The sequence below is a fragment of the Acromyrmex echinatior genome, chromosome 13 (assembly GCF_024713525.1).
Source record: "Acromyrmex echinatior isolate Ae372 chromosome 13, ASM2471352v2, whole genome shotgun sequence".
In the NCBI taxonomy this organism is placed as follows: Eukaryota; Metazoa; Arthropoda; class Insecta; order Hymenoptera; family Formicidae; genus Acromyrmex; species Acromyrmex echinatior.
Genome location: NC_141864.1, coordinates 7,630,357 through 7,650,871, shown reverse-complemented (window position 1 = coordinate 7,650,871; position 20,515 = coordinate 7,630,357). Strand labels below are relative to the sequence as shown.

Sequence of the window (20,515 nt, the reverse complement as noted above, 5' to 3'; positions counted from 1 at the left end):
TATTAATTATCTATATACTTTCTATATGAAAATTGATACTAAAAAACTACATAATATATAAATTAGTTATGTGAATAACATTATCTTTTTATTTAACAACATATGTTTACAGTTTATTTATTGTATTTGTTATAATTTTTATTGTTGTAATACTTTGATGTGAAAGATAATTATAAATATCTCAATTTCCTGCACAAATACTCTAAGTATCATTTTCCGAAAGTTTTATTACAATACAAAGATTAGTTATTCAATAAATAAATAAATGTATTTGCTTATTTATAGGACAACTAATCTTTATATTGCAATAAAACTTTACATAAATTATCTTGAATACTTAAAATATACTTATACAAAAAATGGAATTTTGGTCATTATTTTTAAGTTAAAATATGATAATAAAAATAATAACTAGTATACTCAATAAACTATATTAATGTGTTATTAAATAAAAATATGATTCTTCACACAACTTTCATGATATGGTATTTATTTTTATATAAAAAATATGAATATTAACAAAAAGTATAAATATTTGCAAGGATTACAAGAGTGACATATACATCTACAAACTTCCATTAAGCCATCTTGAAAGATTACTAGATTTAAAATAAAAAAAAATGAAAAAAGTACAAGTTTTGACTTGATGACGATTAATCATTTCAAATGCTTGAAAAACAGATTAGCTGTACAGTGATTCAGTATATACTGTCTAAGCTGCAGCCTAATCCAATTTGATCACCGGCATCGACTTCGTGAAAAATACCAGATTTTTTCCGACGTTTATTTCAACGCCGTTTACACTTGCAAAACAATCATCGAGCTTTTAGCTGAATCGTAAAAATCTGCTAACTTTTTCCTGACACAATTTTTCTGCGACGTTGCTTTTATCTGTTATATACATATATTTTTTTATCAGATATTGTATAGGAAAAAATTGCAATTGATTAAGCTGCCAGAATTATCGCTTACAACCGGCACCATGAATTACGCGATAAATCAAATCTAAAGAAATTCCTATACGATCGTATTGAATACGTAAAAATATAATTCCTCTAATCGTTTTCGTCCAATCTCCGCGAAATTTAATCGGACTTTCCGGCGCTTTATAATTCAGAAACAATTCTGATTTTTTCGTTTGACATGGCAAAGGCTAGTCAATTTTTTTAAGTATTAGATGCACGCTCGGAATAAAATATCGTGTATGATTTAACTCATTCGCAGAATACAATGTATAATCAGATTAATCGAATGACTATTTTAGTCGATCGTGTAAAAAATCTATGTGCATGTACGTAGTTATTGACGCATTTCCAGATTCAATATGCATCTGCTCCTCTTCTTTCATTCTCTCGTATTTTCATTTTAAAGAATTTACCACGGTCGAGCGAATTGCAACTAAACACGGCCTATACGATTAACACGTCAGAATGATACAAAAGCGGTCTTGGGATGTGTCATGGGAATTATTTTTTTTTTTTTGTTACACACTGCATCTGGGGTAAGCGAACCCCTCCGATTATGTTTGCACACATGACACGTTTGTCTGTGGGATACCATGATACACCGCGCCCCATCGTTACGATGGACCGTTTTTCATCTTAGGAAAGGCATCGAGAACAGTTGAACAGTTGAAAGAGATTCAGCAAATGTTTGCGCTTCTTCAAGAGTTCATAGTGATCCACTTGAAATCGGTGGGGGCCACAATGGCGTCTGTGATGTAATCCTACCCGATTATTTTGTCATCCTCTTCGCATTGCGCTCGCGTCTTGCTTGATCCAAAAAAAAAAAAGTTTAACTCGAAACTAAATATTTTATTGAGCCTATCGAATCGGATCTTATGTAAGAAGAGTAATCTGCTTGCCGTTCGTATAAGAATTCTGTAGGAACAACTATTTTAGCAAATATTTGACCGCTTACTTTTTAAGAATCATTTTAGAATAGGATATGCGGGATGAAGACAAGGAGCAAATAAAGGGTGCATATCCCTAAGAACCTAAGTAAGTTCGTCAAAGCCACTCTCGTCAATCGATATTAGTCGAGAACGAAGGTGAATTATAAATCGGGCCGAGTCTTCAGACTTCGGGTTTCCTCGAAGCATCATGAAATATGCAACGGTCTTAGAGGGTAGTTTCGATCCGACAAGCGGCGGGGAGAGAACGAGCGTTAAAATGGAATTAACACCCCCGTCCGCCCAAAAGTCCCGGGTGAGAATCCACCCTAAACTATTCGCGACGATCATTCGACCGGATGTCCTTTCACGTTCGGATGGAATTGACATATCCTTCGAGTACTCCTTCGGACACTTATCAATCTAGTACAACTACGTTTAAACATAATTGTACTAGATTGATACAATTACGACATGCAGTTTAAACGTGCAATTTTGCGCTGCACTACTGCGCTTGATTCTTATTTGCTCCGTGTACGAATTACTTTTCATTTTCTCTTATCAGTTTCAGCGTAATTGTATTAAAAGGGACTGATTATATCCTTCAAGCGCCTTTCCGCATCTTTGGAACTCTTATCAATCTATAGTACAATTACGTTTAAACGTAACGTATAGTATATACAACTTGCATTCCATTACTGCTCTTGACTCGTATTTGTTTTGTATGATTTTCTTTTCATTCTTTTTTTCAGTTTCTGATACAACTACGTTTAAACATGATAAGAGGGAATTAAAAGAAAATTGTGCAAATAGAACAAGTCAAGTAAAATAGTGGAGCGCAAACTTAAATCAGTTACATTTAGAAATATAAAAAAAACTTCCAAACGCTTCGGCTCTTCTTCGAATTTACAATTCAAATTGTTTCTCCAGCTCCGAATGTAAGTTAGAAATAATGCTAAGAGACATTGTGAATCTATCGTGCGGTTACAAGTAATGTAACTTAGGCAAATGAATAAATAATCAAAAGGAATTGAAAAGTACATGATAAAAACGCAGTATAAAAATAAAAATTGTAATGACCTTTTAAATAGCAGAGTCGAAAGACAGTTAAGCGTTTAAATTTAACAAACAGAAAAATGTAAATAACATTAATGTGATAATCCAAGTTACAATAATAAGAGAGAACTTTTATGCGAATTATTACGTAAAGATTACACCTTAAACTCGTTATTTATGCAGATTGTGCATATTTATGTCGAAAGGATAAAGTGATTTCGAGTCAACTCTCCTTCCGCTGAAATCGCTTTAAATTCATAACCACTAAGCCGCGTCTCATTAGTGTTTTACGCGAACGCCAGTTCGCGCCGCATTTTACGATTCTAATGATGGCCAGCTTGTTGGACCGAAGCGCAGCTACTCTAATAAAATAAATCATGCGCGGTGGAGGGAGACCGGTGCTGCGAACAGCGCTGCCGGTTCAAATTAATCCCATTGTGCCTGGATTTGGTCGGGGCGCCAATTAAACGGATTATTATCGTTGCTACCGTCATTACTTTTTGTAAAAACACCCCCGTTGGTCCGAACAAATCACGAAATTTTAGATCAACCGTATTCACTTCCTCTTGAAAACGAATGTCGCATATCGTTGCGCAAGATTATGATTTGTATTTTTCAAACGTTCCTATGTTTTTGAAGAATTTGCTATAAACTTTCGAGAAACACATAACATGTTTTTTGCAATGACAAACGACCAGACATGAAATAGAATATAGTATTCTCTTGACAACATGACAAAAAGAGGTATGTAAAAAAAATGATGAATGACGACAGACACGTTATAAAGTTAAAAACAGTTAAGAGAAATAAAAATGTAAAAAAAAAATATATGATTTCTGTTTCGCATAAGAGAAACTTACTTATTCTGTCGCAATATTAATCGATAAATTTCCCATACTGTGATAGCGCCTCTAATCTAACTAGATGGTACCAAACAACTTGCTCAGACACACCGTCCCTAATTCAAGCAAGCCATTCGCAATCCCCGCGTTTTCGAAATCTCACTTCTGCCCCTGTCACACGTGCGTTCGTGTCCCTCGCGAATTCTCAACTACCACAGTTGAGATACACGTTGGGTGAAGATGGCTACCGGAAATTGCTGGGTGACCTTACTTAGGAGTTAGCACTAGAACTTAAAGGGACGGAAGACCGTCGAAGGGTTATCGCATCGCCCAAGGCTCGAGGAAGGCACGAGCATTAATGAGGCAATACCGAGAGGGAATCTAACTCCCTTCTCTATCCTGACTCGATGAGCCGTCCCGGATTACATTGTCTTCGGTCTTACTTGATTATGAGATAGTCTCTGATAATTCTCGTAATACTACTATATATTACGCGTATATATGTGTAGAATATATACTATTATTTAATTTTGAAAAATTTCTTATAAAATATTTAAATAAAATATATTAAAAATCTATTATGCAACAATCTGTTATTACTAATTACTTTCAATTACTTGACACAATTCTTGCGTATCTCATTAAGTCAGACGTAACTTCAATTATTATTATTTTTATATACAACAGTGATAAGCTGAAATATATATCTGACATCTCAGCTCACGACGACTCTATTGGATTTCTAAGCTTCATCAGTACCACGTGCGTCATACTAAAATTGTTCAATCAAGATTTGTCACGTAGTAGCGATTTTCCACACATATTGCGTTCCCTTTCTCTTTCCCTCTCTTCTTCAATCCATTGCTCTCGCCCTATATCTACTTCGCATAGGGTTCGTAACAATACTAGATAAGGGGCTGCAAGTAATAATGCCCCGGGGCATCGATCATACGGCACGAATGCACGCGTGCGTTGATATACGGGATTTCAAAAACAAGGCTTAGTATTGTCTTTAAGTCGAGTCTATCAACACTTTAATACAATCTTTCACAAATGTTTTCTCTTTAACATAGTATTCTGAAAGAAAAGTATATCGTATTTGCATAGTAAAATAATTATGAAAATTTTTGTAATCGTTTTTGTAGAAGAAGATAAAAAGTTAGCCGATACATGTCTACTGAAATTTTAAATATCAAACAAATAATTAGTTTTTAAAGAAAATATATATTTATTGCGCACCGTCTACAGCGTCAATTCCCAAAAGCCATTGTATTATTATCATATTTATTTTATTTTATTAACTGTATTGTTTTATTTGTTTAAAATAATTATTAGATTAGCATCATTTTTATAGTTATTATTGCTATAATGTTATAACAATAATCTTATATGTATAGTTATAATGTAATTAAACATTTTATAATGTAATTTATTATATGCAAATATAATTTATGTGTAAGATAACCATACAATTAATTGAATAAATACATATTATGGTCGTTATAATTATAATTTAATGTTCGGATTATTATAATTTATATGGTCAAAACAATTATAAATTTATGGTTGTCCTAAAAAATGATTATCAATTATAGTTAAAAATTATGGTTATTCCAACAATTTTTTTCTCTCACTGTACATATATATATATATATATATATATATATATATATATATATATATATACACACACACAGAAAAGACGGTTTTACTGTTTCTAAAAAAAATTTAGCGAGATACAGATTTGAAAATAATTGTGAATTATCAAAATAATTATGACGTTCAAAATGATTGCTAGAATGTTAAAACTTTTTACATTGCTCATCATGCTTAAGATTTCTATGTAACTATTTCGGTCCAACAAAATTATTTTCAAATCTGTATCTACATAAAATCTTTAAAATTTCAATAAAATCATTTTTCTATTATACATAACAATAATACATGCCAATACCAACATTTGTGAAGATTAGCTCGACGTGTATATTGCATTTTTTTTCTTAAAGATACAAAAGGTAATAGACATGAAAGCCAACCACGCCCACAATTACTTATAAATTTTCAATAGCATTAGAATATTAATTACTATCATATATTTGCATAAAAAAAAAACCATTTGACAAATGATAATATTGAAAAATTGGGAGGCTGACTATAAAGACGTTGAATGCCTTTTGCCATAGTCTTTGCCCAGAACTAACAAATAATAAACACTGTAATATGCGATTGCTTTATATCTCAACGGATATTACTAGTCATTGAGACGATATATATATAAAATATAAACGTAAGTTTGGGAAATTTGGATAAAAGTGGATATATCCAAATTTTTAAAATTGCCAGAGAAAAACTCTATACCCATACGAAATCAAACTGATGGAAATCCACGTAAATCCAGGCAGATTGAAATAAAAATCCCATCTCCATCTATCGGGATGTATAGGACTTTACATACTGGATTCTATTCGATGTCGTCCAGAATTTTATAGACGTATTTTTGAATATTAAACGACGCAAATTTAAGGGGCCGCGTTGTCGCAAACTCGGCTCGGTTAAAAACTCAGTCAGCGTGTCGTTGCAGAATCATACGAAATCAATCTCCGTATATATGCGCTCGATTATTTATTATCTGAAGAGAAAAAGATCCTTGTATGAAAATTATATCAAACTATGAAATGCGGTAACATCTTTTTCTGCTACGTTCAGCAAAAAAGCTTTACAACTGTTGTAAGATTTTTTAATATAATCAATTTATACATTTAGATCTAATGAGAAACTAAATCAATCATATTAACCCTTAATGGACCGAATTTTTTTCATGACTATAAAAAAATTTATGTAACGTGAAATCAACAAACATCAACGTATAAATACAAATTAACAATGAATTCAGCAGACAACTTGCAAAAGCATTTATTTTTATATCTCAGATTAAAATTGATAACCGCTACCAAGAATGTTATTGATAACAAGACATTATATAACAAGATATATACGCCATCTTGTAATAAAAAATTAAATAAATTAATTAATAAAATATCGATATATTAGTATGTGACTTGCAAGTTACACGGATCCATAAAGGATCGAAGAATTTTACAGTAGTTCCAAATCTGCTTTCTCTGCTAAACGCATTCTCCGAATTTGCGTTGTAACTGTACGCGCGAAACAGGATAATAGATACAACAAGCCACGTCTAGCTGCCATCAATGTACACCATGAAGACTTCAGTGAGCTATGCCAAGCACAAATGCGTTTGTTTGTATATGCCAGTAAGTTGTATAGGTGTATGAGGGTGCGTAACGTCCGAGGGGTGCGTCCCGAACACGTGACGCCTGATTCATACACAGACTGCTACGGAATCAATTTGTAATCTTGACTCGAATTAAGGACAGGAGAAGCGGGATGGAATCGCGGGGTGAGGGCGAGAAGAGAGGGAGGGAGAGAGAGAGAGAGAGAGAGAGAGAGAGAGAGAGAGAGAGAGAGAGCGATATAGACGGAGATACGTTTATTGGTATAAGCGAGTTTGGCATTCGGTCCGAGAATGCGCTACGGGTATACAGGAATCCAGACTGTCTCGTGTTGAGGGCATTATAGTCGGGTTGTAGGTTATTAGGTGCGCCGGCTAATAGGCATCGATATAGTGTATTAATGGCAGGTAACTGGACGGTGATAATGGGTATCAAAGGATAGGGTATCGCAGAGCGATGCGACCCGATGGGATCGCGAACGCGATGGCTTTTACTTGCTGCGTTTTATGGAAAAATATGGAATAATGCCATTAACCTGACGCAATCCGGATCCACGCGTCCCTAATGCGTGTTTGCGTTTTTCGGACGGAGTGCCGAGAACTTCCATCAGCCAGCACGGTCGAGCGTAAATCCATGAAAAACGTGTAACATCGTCGGGAAAATTTAAAGCTTACTGTAGACAAGTAAAGTGCTATGAAAGAGTGAGTGAGAGAGAGAGAGAGAGAGATAGAGAGAGAAAGGTTACAAATCTACTAACCATCACCAATTAAACTGCAATGTCGAATGTTCGAATATACACTGTGCGGAGAAGAAGAATACGCGAATTCATACACCGCGATTTTTCCTGACTCCGCCAGCTTTGTGAAAAGAGAGAGAAGGAGGGGGAGAGAGAGAGAGAGAGAGAGAGAGAAAAGCGCGATAGGAATGCGTCGCGTAAGATCGTACATAACTCCCCTTTGTCGCGCCGCGCCGTACTGAACTTAACGTACGAGTGCGCTCCTGACGAGAGGAGGACTCGCGAAAGAGAACCGGACGAAACAAAAGAACATAGTGGCGGCGGACGAAGCGGGGGTGAGCGCAGGAGCAGAAAATGATCGGGGGTAACGAAAACGGAAACAAAAGCGACGCGGGACGATACGCAGTATGGCGACGCTTCCGGTTCGCTCACCGCACACAATGCACTCTCTCGTGTTAACTTCTGTGCCCTCGCTCTCTTCTCGCCGCACGCCACCTTTCCCACCATCCTCTTGCATCTCTCGCATCTCACATATCGTATCTCTCACCTATCCTCTCTCGGCGAAAGGTATCCATCCCCGCGAAAATTCCGCGACTCTGATATGCGACTCCAACATGTTATGTAAGCCACTGTTAAGAGACGAAAGCCCAGAAGGGCTGCGATTCTTGTTACTTTCAACTAACATCCCTTACAGAAATCCAATTTAATACTGAAAATTACTCACATATTTCGAGTATTAAAAGCGCTAAATATTTTTAATACTCAAAATTATTTCTTTTTAGTGTACATATATTTAATATTCAAAGCACCTTTATACTAAAAAGTGGCTGTTACTCATTCAATGCTTTTAATATCTATTCGAAATTAGTAATTAATAAATAAGTAATAATTCCTGTATTAATTTTTCTCGCAGTAATAAGCAATGTCCAAAGTACCTTAATAAATTATTTCATCACGCAAAAGAAAGAGCTAGATAATTATGTTTATCATATAATTATAATCGTAGGTACATTTACAGTAATCGATGCTGATGATATCATGATTTAACAAATTTTCATCGAGAGAGACATTGAACCTTTTAAAAAATCCAAGCTATGGCATTATACGACATTTGACGCGAGTTTCTATAGTCTTTAATACACGGTAGGCATTAGACGGTATTAAAACAGACAAAGCTTTTGCTGGGCACTGGCAAGGAAACGGAAGCCTAATATACAGAGAGATGTTTTAAGAAATTAGTCCTCGTTGTTATGCATCGCAGAATGTCATGATCTTACGGCTTCGTTTGAAATTCTCGTCGAGAGTGGTGCTATTAATTACTTGTATCGTCACAGTCGGCACTCTGCCATAAAATACCGCGTTAATGCTTTTCGACATGTCAAGTGTTATTAATTGCAAAAATTCGAAATGCTCCAAATATTGATTTAAAAAACCTAACAAATGAGAAATATGTGTATAGAATATAAGATATTAATATCTCCAAATTTAATGGGCTTTCTACAATAAGCCATTATCTTTAAGTCTTAAGAAATTGACTAATCATAGCCAATTATTCTTCTCATTTGACTGTGATTAGTTAATTTATTACGATTTAAAACTTAAACTTAGATAATGGTTTATTGTAGAAAGCCTGTAACTTTGTTTATCGATTCTAATAAAATCAAAGAATATTACTCATATGATGATTCATTATTCAAATTAAAGCGAATTTTCTGTAAAGTCAGTCAAAACTTACCATTATCCAGATGTTTTCCAACGATACAGGATGAAAAATTAGCAGAAAGTCCTTAAAATCTGAAAATGTTAAAAAAAAGAATTATTAGTTTTATAATGCTATCACACAGAAATGCCATAAACTTTTCAGAAATGTTATCTCAAAAACGAATTCAAGGACAAATCTATCTATAATCATTTATCTTGATCTACAATAGATTTTTAAGCTTTAAGCCAAAGAATGGACGAATCACAATCGATTATTCTTTCCGCATTCTGTAGTTGGTCAATTTCTTACCCTTTAAGGCTTAAAACATTGTAGATCCGGACTTGAGAATTTTAAGCATGACGTGTGAATATGATAAAGAAAGCCAAGAACGGTCAAGTTGGATATGTTTCAAATAATACATTATATATTCTTATATTAAATTAATTTATTTCAGATATGATTGAAAGTCGAAAAACTTTCGGTTTCAACACAATCATTCTAAAACGCTAATAAATTATAATAAACAGAAAGCTATATAGTTATATACATATATATATATATATATATATATATTATTAGACATATTAGATTGAAAGACATAAAATAACGAAAGGATTTCTATGTAATGCGTTTGCATTATTATTGAACAATCATTTTTGCAGAACTGCTTTAAATATAGTTTAATTTTTAATTCACCCCAAAGAAGTTACCAATGACAATGTTTCAAAGCGACCACGCCAAATTCAAAAGCACGAAAAAATATAAACAATTTGGTTTTCCCAGAACAAAATCGTGTAAAGTGCGTAAAATAAACATTTTCACATACGTGCGCAAACGCAACGCGTATAAAACACGCTGTTCATTTATTATCTCTCGCAAAATATATCCATTTTAATGGACTTCAAATTAGCGCGCTTGTATTATATGCGTTGTCCTCATATACTGCGCGTTTTAAAGTAACTTGGTCCAAAACGAATATTTATCAAATACTTAAGCCACAGTCGGCCGGTATTAAGGCTGCACTAGAGATTAAAGTATTAAATTTAAAACATAAACATTTTAATTTTATTGAAATTAATTTTTAATGCTGTAGAAAAATATTTCTTATTGTTGTAAATTGATATAGATATTATTTTTGCAAAATTGCAACGGAAATATTTTCTACATGCTAATCTCTACTGAACCTTTATAAGTTAATGTTTTTTTTTTATATGTTTACACTACTCTTTATTTTTTGTCGCTTAATTTGTCAACTTTTAGCTACTTTTCTATTTTCGCATATAGCCTCAAAATCAAAATTCATTCATTGAAATAGTCTTGAATAGTTTTGAAATTTGATATACCGTTAGCATAGAAATTCAGATAATTTGAACAGATTGTTGGTAATAAATCATACTGAATAAGAAAATATAAGGACTGAGAGAAGAGAATAATAGAATCTTCACAATACATAAAATAACCCTTTCTTAAAATCTGACATGCATGAAAATTGTTAATCTCTCATAATACAAAGTCAGAGACTAGGAAGTTAAAGAATTCATTTGTATTTAAAATAATGAAAACATTGCATTTATAACTTCTTCATTCAAATTGGTCTAGAAAGGCTCTTCATTCAAATTGGTCTAAAATATCGTTTTAGGTAAAATAAATCAAAAAACTGACTGTCAAAAGGAGATCTATACTGCCTGTAATAAATCTTCTGTAGTTACCCTTCAGTTCCATCCATTATTCAACGTTACTAGTTACCACCATTGCCCACATTACCGATGTTGCACGAATCTAATTGCACCCTTCCCTCACTTGCTCTTTGCTTATAGAAAACTTCAGTTTATATAATTCTATGTATAAAGAATATATAATATATAATTCTATAAAAAATATTTCTCTAATAACAATAATAGTATAAATTTTAATCAATCAAAGTTACTTAAATTTATTTACACTTTAAAAAATTTTTTTATACTTGTCTATTTGTATACAGTTCTTCATAATTAATTGTGCAGTCAATGAAAGATACAAGAATGTTCGTAATAGACAGTTATATTTACTTTATGAATTTCGAATGTTATTCTATAATATACGTCATTATTCTGCAATTTCAATTATAAATAGAAAACTTTATGATATAGTAATTATTAATTTGTTGCCACAATTTGTAGTCAATTTTTCTTTTAACGAAAATATCGAGATATTAAACAATTTCAAATTACGTATGATTATTAACAGAAAATTCAACCTAAGTCGGCGAACTATAGTAATACAACAATTTCTATTCGTCAATTATGTAAATAAACACAAAAAATGTTGTTTTTTTTTTTACAATTGTTATAACAGCAATTGTTAAAGTTTTCAAATTTATCTATTTGCTAAAGCTTATTTTATCGAGAAATTAATTTTCGGAATTTTATAAATTACAAGTAAAGTGTACTTGATTTAGAATATAATAATACACTTCACATTTATAACATTAACAATTTCCTTTTTACTGTTTGCGACTCGATTCGTACTTTTCTTATTGTTCTTATTATTTTTATTTTTATTTATTTCTATCGTTAATTTATTATTACAATTTATACTTGCTAACAGAAACATGTTCGTCCTTATACACACATACGGTTCGGAGGAGCACATTTTTGTCAACTATAATCGTTTATTTGATTTCCTCTCAATTTGGAGCGAGTTTTATAGTTAATTTGCGTCCAAATGCGAATTTTACTTGATCTTATGTTTTTTCTACGTTATAACTCTATTGTTAATTACCGTTGTTTATCTACTTTGTCACACTAATTTATTTGTCACATTGAAAATGATCCAACTAGGATCGAAACGTTTGTTCACCTTCTGATTGTCAAATTATATTTTACGTTTTTAATTTATGACATAGTTTTATTTCAAAAAAACTTTTTTAACTACTCATACAGTTTGTCAATTTATGTTTTAGGCTCGTAGCCCTTTTTACTTTTACTTATTAACAATTTCATTTTAAAGAAAAATAGCATTTAAAGTAATTAGATATATATGGTTTAATATATTTTAAACAAGAAAATCTTAATGCAAGTTTAAAAACTTTTTAAATTGTTTATAAAATCTATTCATTATATGTTATTTATTAAAAAAAAATCTTTGTAAAATTATTATTCAAATTTTATAGAATTTTTTTTAAAGTCATTTGATAATCGAGGACTTATAAGAAATTCAGCTATTTATGATAGATAATGATAATTCATGAGACAATTTCTTAAGAATTTTAGATGATCAATTCAAAATGATTGAAATGCAAAATATTTACATTTTCTATAATGCGCCCATTTAATATATTTTTAATTGTTAATAAAATATATACCATATAATTCTTAATTGTATAACAAAATATATAAAAATCAATCAATCAATTTCCCTTTAATTTTTACTCAGAATTGAAATAAAACGGAAATTTTTTAAAATTAGTTCATGTGAAACAGAAAAATATTGACCATAATTGTCAATAATATAATGTAAAAACTTTTTTATACTTTTAAATAACTGATTACACAGTTCATCATATCTTCAAAATAATACTCTCTGTATTCTTTGAAAATTATATGTATAAATCGTAATGCGCGAATGAAGTGTCATTGGTTCACCGCTTGAACAAGACGCATTAGCCTTGGAGGTCAAGAAACGCGTGCAGCTGCCGGACCAGATCACTTGTACATGGTGGGGTAGTTTGAACACGTGCGCGTGAGAATTTACGTCGTCACGTAAGCGTGGCGTAGGTGGCTCGATTGGTGGAAAGGTAGTGACGAGGCCAACATGACGAGGAGAACAGAACGTGAAAGCAGAAAGATCGTGGAAGGGAGATAGATGAAGCGGAGTAGAGAGAGACCGAGTGAGAAGAAACGAGGGAGAGAGAGAGAGAGAGAGAGAGAGAGAGAGAGAGAGAGGATGGAGGGAGAAAGAGAGAGAGAGAGGCGGAAAGAGGTCGAGTGGGTACGTTAAGGAAGAGCGGAGGCGCCAAGCCACCCTTCGCGCGAGCCAGGCAGCAGGCAGGCAGCCCCTTTCGCAAAGCACCCCCTAAGCCTGGTTAGGGGCGAAGGCGGCGAGCCGCGGAGGCCACAACACGACCGCCGTCCTCATTGGTCGACGCGCTTGCTCTGGGTGGGGCTCCGGAAAAATTGGAGGGGAGAAAAATCCCCCCTAAATAGCTGCGGCTACGGCTGCGAAAAACTAGAATCCGCTCAGCCGGCATCGAGTGCGCGTCGGATTGCTTTAACATTTTACCAGTTCGTGGTGCGGAGGTGCAATCGAAACAGAACTTCAAATCAGGAGCACACAATGGTTCTTCACTAAAAGAGAGAGAAAGAGAGAAACAGAAAGAGATATGTGTGTTTACCGTTATTTATTCGAATGTGATAGTGAATAACAAAGAACAATAGTGATCGATCGTGTTCATTAAAACAGTGTTTGCACATAGGAGTTTGATTTGATAATTTGAATTGATAGTTTGAATAAATAACATTAAAAATTTCGCCTTTTAATCTTGGCGCCGAATTTAAAAAAATGCATCTGCGGGATGGTCCGTCGGGTGCGGGGGAGCCCTTTCGAACAATCCATGAAACCGCTCGAAGATTTCATGGGGATTTGGTAACGACAGGAAGCCCCACTATCATGTGCAGCTCGTTACCGTCTCATTGGAGATCAAACAAGTCTCTTCCGGTAGCATTCAAGGTCATATCTCTCGACGAAGTCGCGGATGGTACCCAAGTTACCATTAAAGCTGGTAACGACGAAAACTGTTGCGGCGAATTAAGGAATTGTACAGCAATCATGAAGAATCAGATCGCAAAGTTCAACGATCTTAGATTCGTCGGTCGCAGTGGAAGAGGTAAGCTAAGAAGAATTTAAATATTCGCACATATACGACTTCCTCAAATTTTAAGTATCCACCAAATTTTAAGCGAGCACACTTCGCTTTCGTTTACAGGAAAATCATTTACTCTAACGATCCAGATCAACACAATACCGTTCCAAGTAGCCACGTACGCCAAAGCTATCAAGGTTACAGTAGATGGACCACGCGAACCAAGGTCCAAGTCGAGTAAGTCGATATACAAACAATGATATATTTAACTTTATCGTATTATTAGTAACTTAGTTGTTGTTGAAAAACAGAATCAAAATATAAAAGTATATCGCGCAATTTAATAATAACGTACAATACCGAATACAATATCTATTGTAGAATTTAAGTTTAGAATAAAAGACAATATAGAGATTGATTTAGAAAGTTTCGGGAATTGTAAAAAATGATAGAGCGTGAATTGTATAATTTTGCAAAATAAATCACATTGAAAATGTCTTCGCATCAATTCGCGAGAAAATATAGTAATCACGAAATGCAATTCGACAGTCGACAGCTGAGGGGGTGAGACTCGGATATGATATTGTTAGAAGAGGGGGTGGTATTCAACCGACGGGTCCGAAAGTCGTCGGAAGCTCCGTGACCACCGCGGAATCCACAAACGGGCGTCGGAGCCTCGCGGGCGTTTAATAATCCGGCGTATATCTGGTGGACCTCAAACCGCGAGGTGGTGGCGGTGCCGCTGAACGGTGCCGAGCCCTCGACACCGAGCGTCGGCTCGCACGTGCACGGGCGAGCGCGCGCACATGCACGCCGCGCAAGAGCACATGCAGCATACACACGCACACGCAGATCGACGTACACACAGACACAGCGGGACCTGGCATCGTGTCAAGCCGCGAGAACGAGGTCTTCGTCGGCGATATGCTCTTTAGCTGCTGCGTTTATTTTCCCTAAAAACGCCGCCGCGCCCCCGCCGGTTAGTCGTGGTCGTCGTGTAACCTACTGTAAACCTCGTATCAGACTACCAACTCTGTAGGTCGATCCGACCGCTGATTCTGATTGCCAACCCATAATAGACCGACAACAATGAGGTTGACTCATTATAATTAGTCCGACATTATAGGTCGACAGTCAGAGCTGACGGTCGGATTGGTCTGCGGAGTTAAACCAGAAACACATAGGCCGGTATTTATAGTTGATTCTTATTTTAAAATCAAATGAAGTAATGTTTTAAGATGCTAATGCGGCATTGTGATTGGCTTATTACATCTTCAAATTATATTTAAGATGGTCTTAAATATAAGAGGGGTTTTTTCTACAATAAGCCTATATTTATTATTTAAGCTTAAGAGATTTCCTACAATAAACCATTAGTAATAAATCAAAAGTCAAACACTAGATCATTGATAGTCATCATAGTCGATGATTCATTTCACATTCGACTGTGATTGATCAATTTCTCACTTAAAACTTGAAGCTTAGGTGATATAGAAAGTTCATTAAATATAAGAATCAACTGTGAGTATACTGAGGTGAGAAAAACATAAAACAGTAAATGAATCGGCCAATCACAATAGAAAACGTGAAGTAACAATTACATTTGGCAATGACCTTACTGATTCTATTGTGATTAGCTAATTTGTTTATTGCTTACATTTGCCGCCCTATTGCTTTACACTTTTCTACGTGTCATGGACTTCAGTAGTCTGATACGGGCTGAAGTCAAACTGTTTATTGGTCGGCACCCGGGGAAAGAAACCAGAAGGAGAGACGCGGAGGATACTAACTGGCGGCGGCGAAGGCGACGGGGAAAGATGGAACGCCTGCAAAAGAAGCCGCGTTTACGCGTTTGTTTATCGCACCGCATATGGCGGTAGCATGTGCCGCGCCACGAAAACCCGCGCCACGTCGTAATAACGGATTTTATGCCACGCTCGTATAAACAGAGATACACTAGCTGCTCCTCCGGATCGCCCGGGGAGAAGCGCCGTTAATCTTCGCTTTTATAGATCTTGGGTGGCCGAGTTCCTTCTTCCTAGCGTTTGTCAGTTCGTTAGTGATCTCACGTCACAGAGATTTCATTCTTCAAATAGTAAGATCCTCTTGTAACGGCTTAACGTGTCTCCTTATTTCTCACAAATTTTATTTTAACCCACAGCCCACAATATAGACTGCGAGAGAATCTGGTGGATCGTAAAACTCCAAATGTTAGCCGAGCGCGTAGATCGAAAGAAACGATGAAATCTATTTTCAACGCTCGAATCTGGTCGTTAGCGCATGTTTATATAATCGAGCATCTCCGATTTATTTTACAGATTATCAGTATAGCGCCGGTTTTCATGGACTTGGTTTACTCAGTCCCTGGCTGGATGCTACATACTTCGGAACAGCCTGGACTTTGCCGCATCATATGTTTAAAGGTAAAATATCGCGATGTCATTGCGTTCAGGAAAGAAAGAAAAGGAAAAAAGTAGATTGAACCGGGGGAAAAAAATATTTCACACTTCTATGTATCGCGAACGTGTAAAAAAAGTCTTAACAGAAAGTCCGCGCTCACGAGAGAATCCGTGTTATCGATTTCGTCGAGTTCGCGACGCCTGCCGATGATTCATACTCCGTGAGCTGGACCGAGGGGTGAGTCTGAGCTCTCTTTTCCCACAACGGACCCCTCTACGGTCCCCTCGTCCCGCTTTCCTGTAGCCACGTACATCCCTTTCGTCGTTGTAACAACAATACGACTTACTACTACATTCGCCCCCGCCGAACGAACGGCCGAGATTAACCGAATTTTTTTTTTTTCCTTAGGACCATCACCCCCCGAGCTATTCAATACGTCCATCGCGCCAATGTTGCAATCGTATCCAGTAGTAGACTACATCAATACCACTTATCACGATTATATGATACCGACAGCCAATGCACACCCGATGTCACCGCTTCTACTTCCGGTGAGTCCGGAACACAGAACGTCGCCTAAAATGTCACCCAAAACGTCGCCCAGAACGTCGCCCAAAACGTCGCCCAGAACGTCGCCCAGCCCTAGCGAATCTGGTAGCGGCGAGTCCGTAACTGAAGAGGTTCGAAGTGCCTTCGTGCCTCTTCGACACAACACTTTGCCACCCACCACCTCCTCGTCATCATCGTCGCCAGACAGGAATCCTAAAAAACCAACCGAAGGCACGAGAAACGAGTTGAAGGCACCCACCACGCTCCTCTCCGAAACATACTCGCATAGGAGTCCGCCGCCGACGAAAATCTCACAGTCATCTGCGAAAGTCTGGAGACCGTATTCGAAACCATAGATCCAAGTAGCGCAAGAACGACATCCCGAATATCTTGGAAGAAGGCTAGTGAAAACGTATACCTGTGATGGTAGACGGAAAAGATAATGATCATGTAATTCTTTATTAAAATGTATTAAATTTTATTTTATAAGTTTTATATATTACATGAATCAAAATTATATAACGAATGAATCAAAAACACGGAAAAAGTTTAAAAAAGTGTGCGTTTATTAAAATTAGTCATCAATTTTTTTAATAATTAGCTTTCGGATATTTCGAAATGTGTCAAAGACTCTTTGTCTACCATTGTGGATGCGTGTTTCAAGTTTTACAAATTCACGATGAATTTTATAAATTTTCTTTAAAAAAATTATAAAATTCTCTGAATTTTATAAATTTGGACAAATGTAATACGAACCTGTATATATATCGTGTATATAGTTCGTGGACAATAAAGTAGTTACAGAGAGATACAGATTTATCTACATTCTGTGTGTTCATGGAAAGTACATATAAATGTGTAAGTGAATACATGAGTGAAAGAGGGGAGAGAAAGAAAGAGACCAAAAAAGACAGAGATATTGATACTATTTATAAGCCAGAGTTTTAATGTAAATAAGTAGTAGAAATGCAACGAGAGACGAATAAAATTGAAAGAATCCATATAAGAAAATTTTAAACAGTCTGTCATATTTAATCACACCTTTTCAACATACCTTTAAAGTTAAATTTAACGATCGATCACTATTATATCCTAAGAATGATCGATATCGTCGCGAGATCTATTCTCAAAAGTGTCAAAGAAGAAGTGTCGTCGAACAGTCCAGGCATCGCGAATAGAAAGGAAGGAATATGAAAGAGAGCGGAACGTCGCACTTCGTGCTGCTGCAAGGGGAATCCATATTTTTTTGTCGCGATTTAAATCTGAATAGTCGTGCCGTCGCGCAATCGCTCTGTCTCTTTCGTGTGTGCGTAAGGGATCCCATACGGTGAACACAAGGGTGGAGAATGGTTTATATCGAGGGGAGTGCGTGAGATCTGTATTAGTACCTATAGGTTTGGGACATCAGCGGTTCTCAGGTCTGTCGAAATAAATCTCGGTAGGTCAGTGGTTCTTTGCGTAGAGAACGATCGGTCGTGATGGATCGTTTGTCGCGAGATATGATTTTTTGTCAATAATTGCATTTAATTTCACTTGGCATAAAAACATGACGCAACCGCGGTTCGATAACGTACGGCTCATTCGACGAGATGTCGCATGACGCGAAATGTCCGTCGGGACTGTGCATCACGCTGAAACACGACCTGGGGTAAGGGATAGTTTTTTTTCTGAATTGTTCCGGTCGTGTTTGTCAACTGGTGCACAGAGTACGAGCGCAGTTAATCTCAGTGACGTCGAATAACTCAATTCTCGCATTCCGGTTGCAGGTGCGACGTGTTACGCGCGTCTCCGATATATACCTTCGGATCGAAAACGTTGCAGCGAAAATTCGATACGCAGCTGTATGTAACATACTGGCAGCTATGTAAAATCTTGATCAGGCCGCCTTGATTAAAAATCGCGGATCGAATCCGCGCTGAAATTTCAAAAGTGACCGATCGATCGCACAGCTTTCGGCGATCTCGCTAGCTTTGCACCAAGCTTAATGGGATTAATCCCCGGCGAGAAAATGAGAACCGCGTTGACACCCCGTAACCGTGGGGCTGTTCGTTGACGAGTAGACAACGGAACCAAGCAACCATGAAGGGTCACCACATCAACCGAGGCGAGCCGATTCAAGCCAATCCGTCGCGCGAGCCAGCCGGCGCTAACTAATGTTTGCTCAAAGAATCGTCATGTATAATTGAGTCAGCCGCGGCATAGGATGGAAAAAATCAACGGGCGGACGTGCGGATCCCCGAGCTGAATAATCGACTTTCGGTGTATATACAGACTTCCATTCGCGATTTTGAAACAAACCGCTCTTATTAGGCGAACCATTTGGTATTTTATGTGCTGCAACGTCGTGCTATCGCGTTTGACCCCGCGATCTCACAATTAGTATAAACGGAGGGAAAATGAATATTTTTCGAGATAACTACGTTAATTGCAGCAACAAAATTTACATACATATATTCGCAAAAGTTATAATAGTTCATATCTCGTGTACTTTGTCAAATATAAAAGATTCACGGTGTCGAGTAAAATGTTCATTCATTTTTAATGCAAAATCATTTCAATTCGTTAGCTTATTTGTTCCAATAATCATATACACAAAAATTATTTTTTTTTTTCAGTTCCTTACAAAAAAAAGTACAGAAACATATAAAGGAAAAAAAATATACTTAAAAGAAAAACATAATTTTATTCACATTACGATTTTAATAAATCATTTATTATAATTTTATTCCTCTATAATTCGGTTATTACACTGAAGTTGCATTTTAAAATGAAACTACTCCAAAATCTTTATGATTCAAAACATTCAAATTCTGGAAAACTTTGTTTTCTGAATTATGCTGTTATTGTGGCAAATAAACGGTATGTAATAAAGTCGGAAGTAAACAGAATTAATTACAACAATTCTAATTAGTGAAACAGAGATCGATACAACAGGATCAACGAGAACTCTGGAACAAGCAATTGAAGTATAATGCGACGTGGAAGGAGCGGTTGATTCGCTTCGTCGACATGCCAGAGGACGTCGATCCTCTTCGCCAGTCTAGAATCGTGAGGACTCTGGTTTGAGGGTCCTAGAGTTAGGCAATCAGCGTTGATGAGGGGGTCAGGCTGAGGGGTGAAGGGCTCGGACAATTAGTAAGTACCCCGCCCACTCGCTTCTGTGTGTCGCTCTCGCCCCGGTTCACCTGCCCAACAACGCACCGACCGCAGCCGCTACGCATGCGAAAGAGGCTACTGGACGTGAAGCT

At 36.1% G+C, this 20,515-nt stretch overlaps 2 protein-coding genes across 3 annotated transcripts in view; one reads left to right on the top strand and one right to left on the bottom strand.

The window, feature by feature from the left end:
* LOC105148693 (uncharacterized) overlaps positions 1 to 20,515 on the bottom strand; it is a 101,185-nt gene that overhangs the window by 45,957 nt on the left and 34,713 nt on the right. Inside the window, exon 2 of the mRNA XM_011060558.2 lies at positions 9,512 to 9,570. The gene's annotated coding sequence lies outside the window, so the exon portion shown is untranslated. The remainder of the gene's footprint in view (positions 1 to 9,511; positions 9,571 to 20,515) is intronic.
* LOC105148692 (runt-related transcription factor 1) lies at positions 13,590 to 18,278 on the top strand. 2 transcript variants are annotated; one of them, XM_011060556.2, is made up of 4 exons: positions 13,611 to 14,342; positions 14,442 to 14,555; positions 16,637 to 16,741; positions 17,127 to 18,278. In XM_011060556.2, exons 1-4 carry the CDS (start codon positions 14,018 to 14,020, stop codon positions 17,621 to 17,623), a joined length of 1,041 nt encoding a protein of 346 aa, XP_011058858.1. In that variant the 5' UTR covers positions 13,611 to 14,017; the 3' UTR covers positions 17,624 to 18,278. The 2 variants fall into 2 exon arrangements, with proteins under 2 accessions (XP_087268691.1, XP_011058858.1); XM_087412565.1 differs by lacking the exon at positions 14,442 to 14,555 and having other exon boundaries at positions 13,590 to 14,342.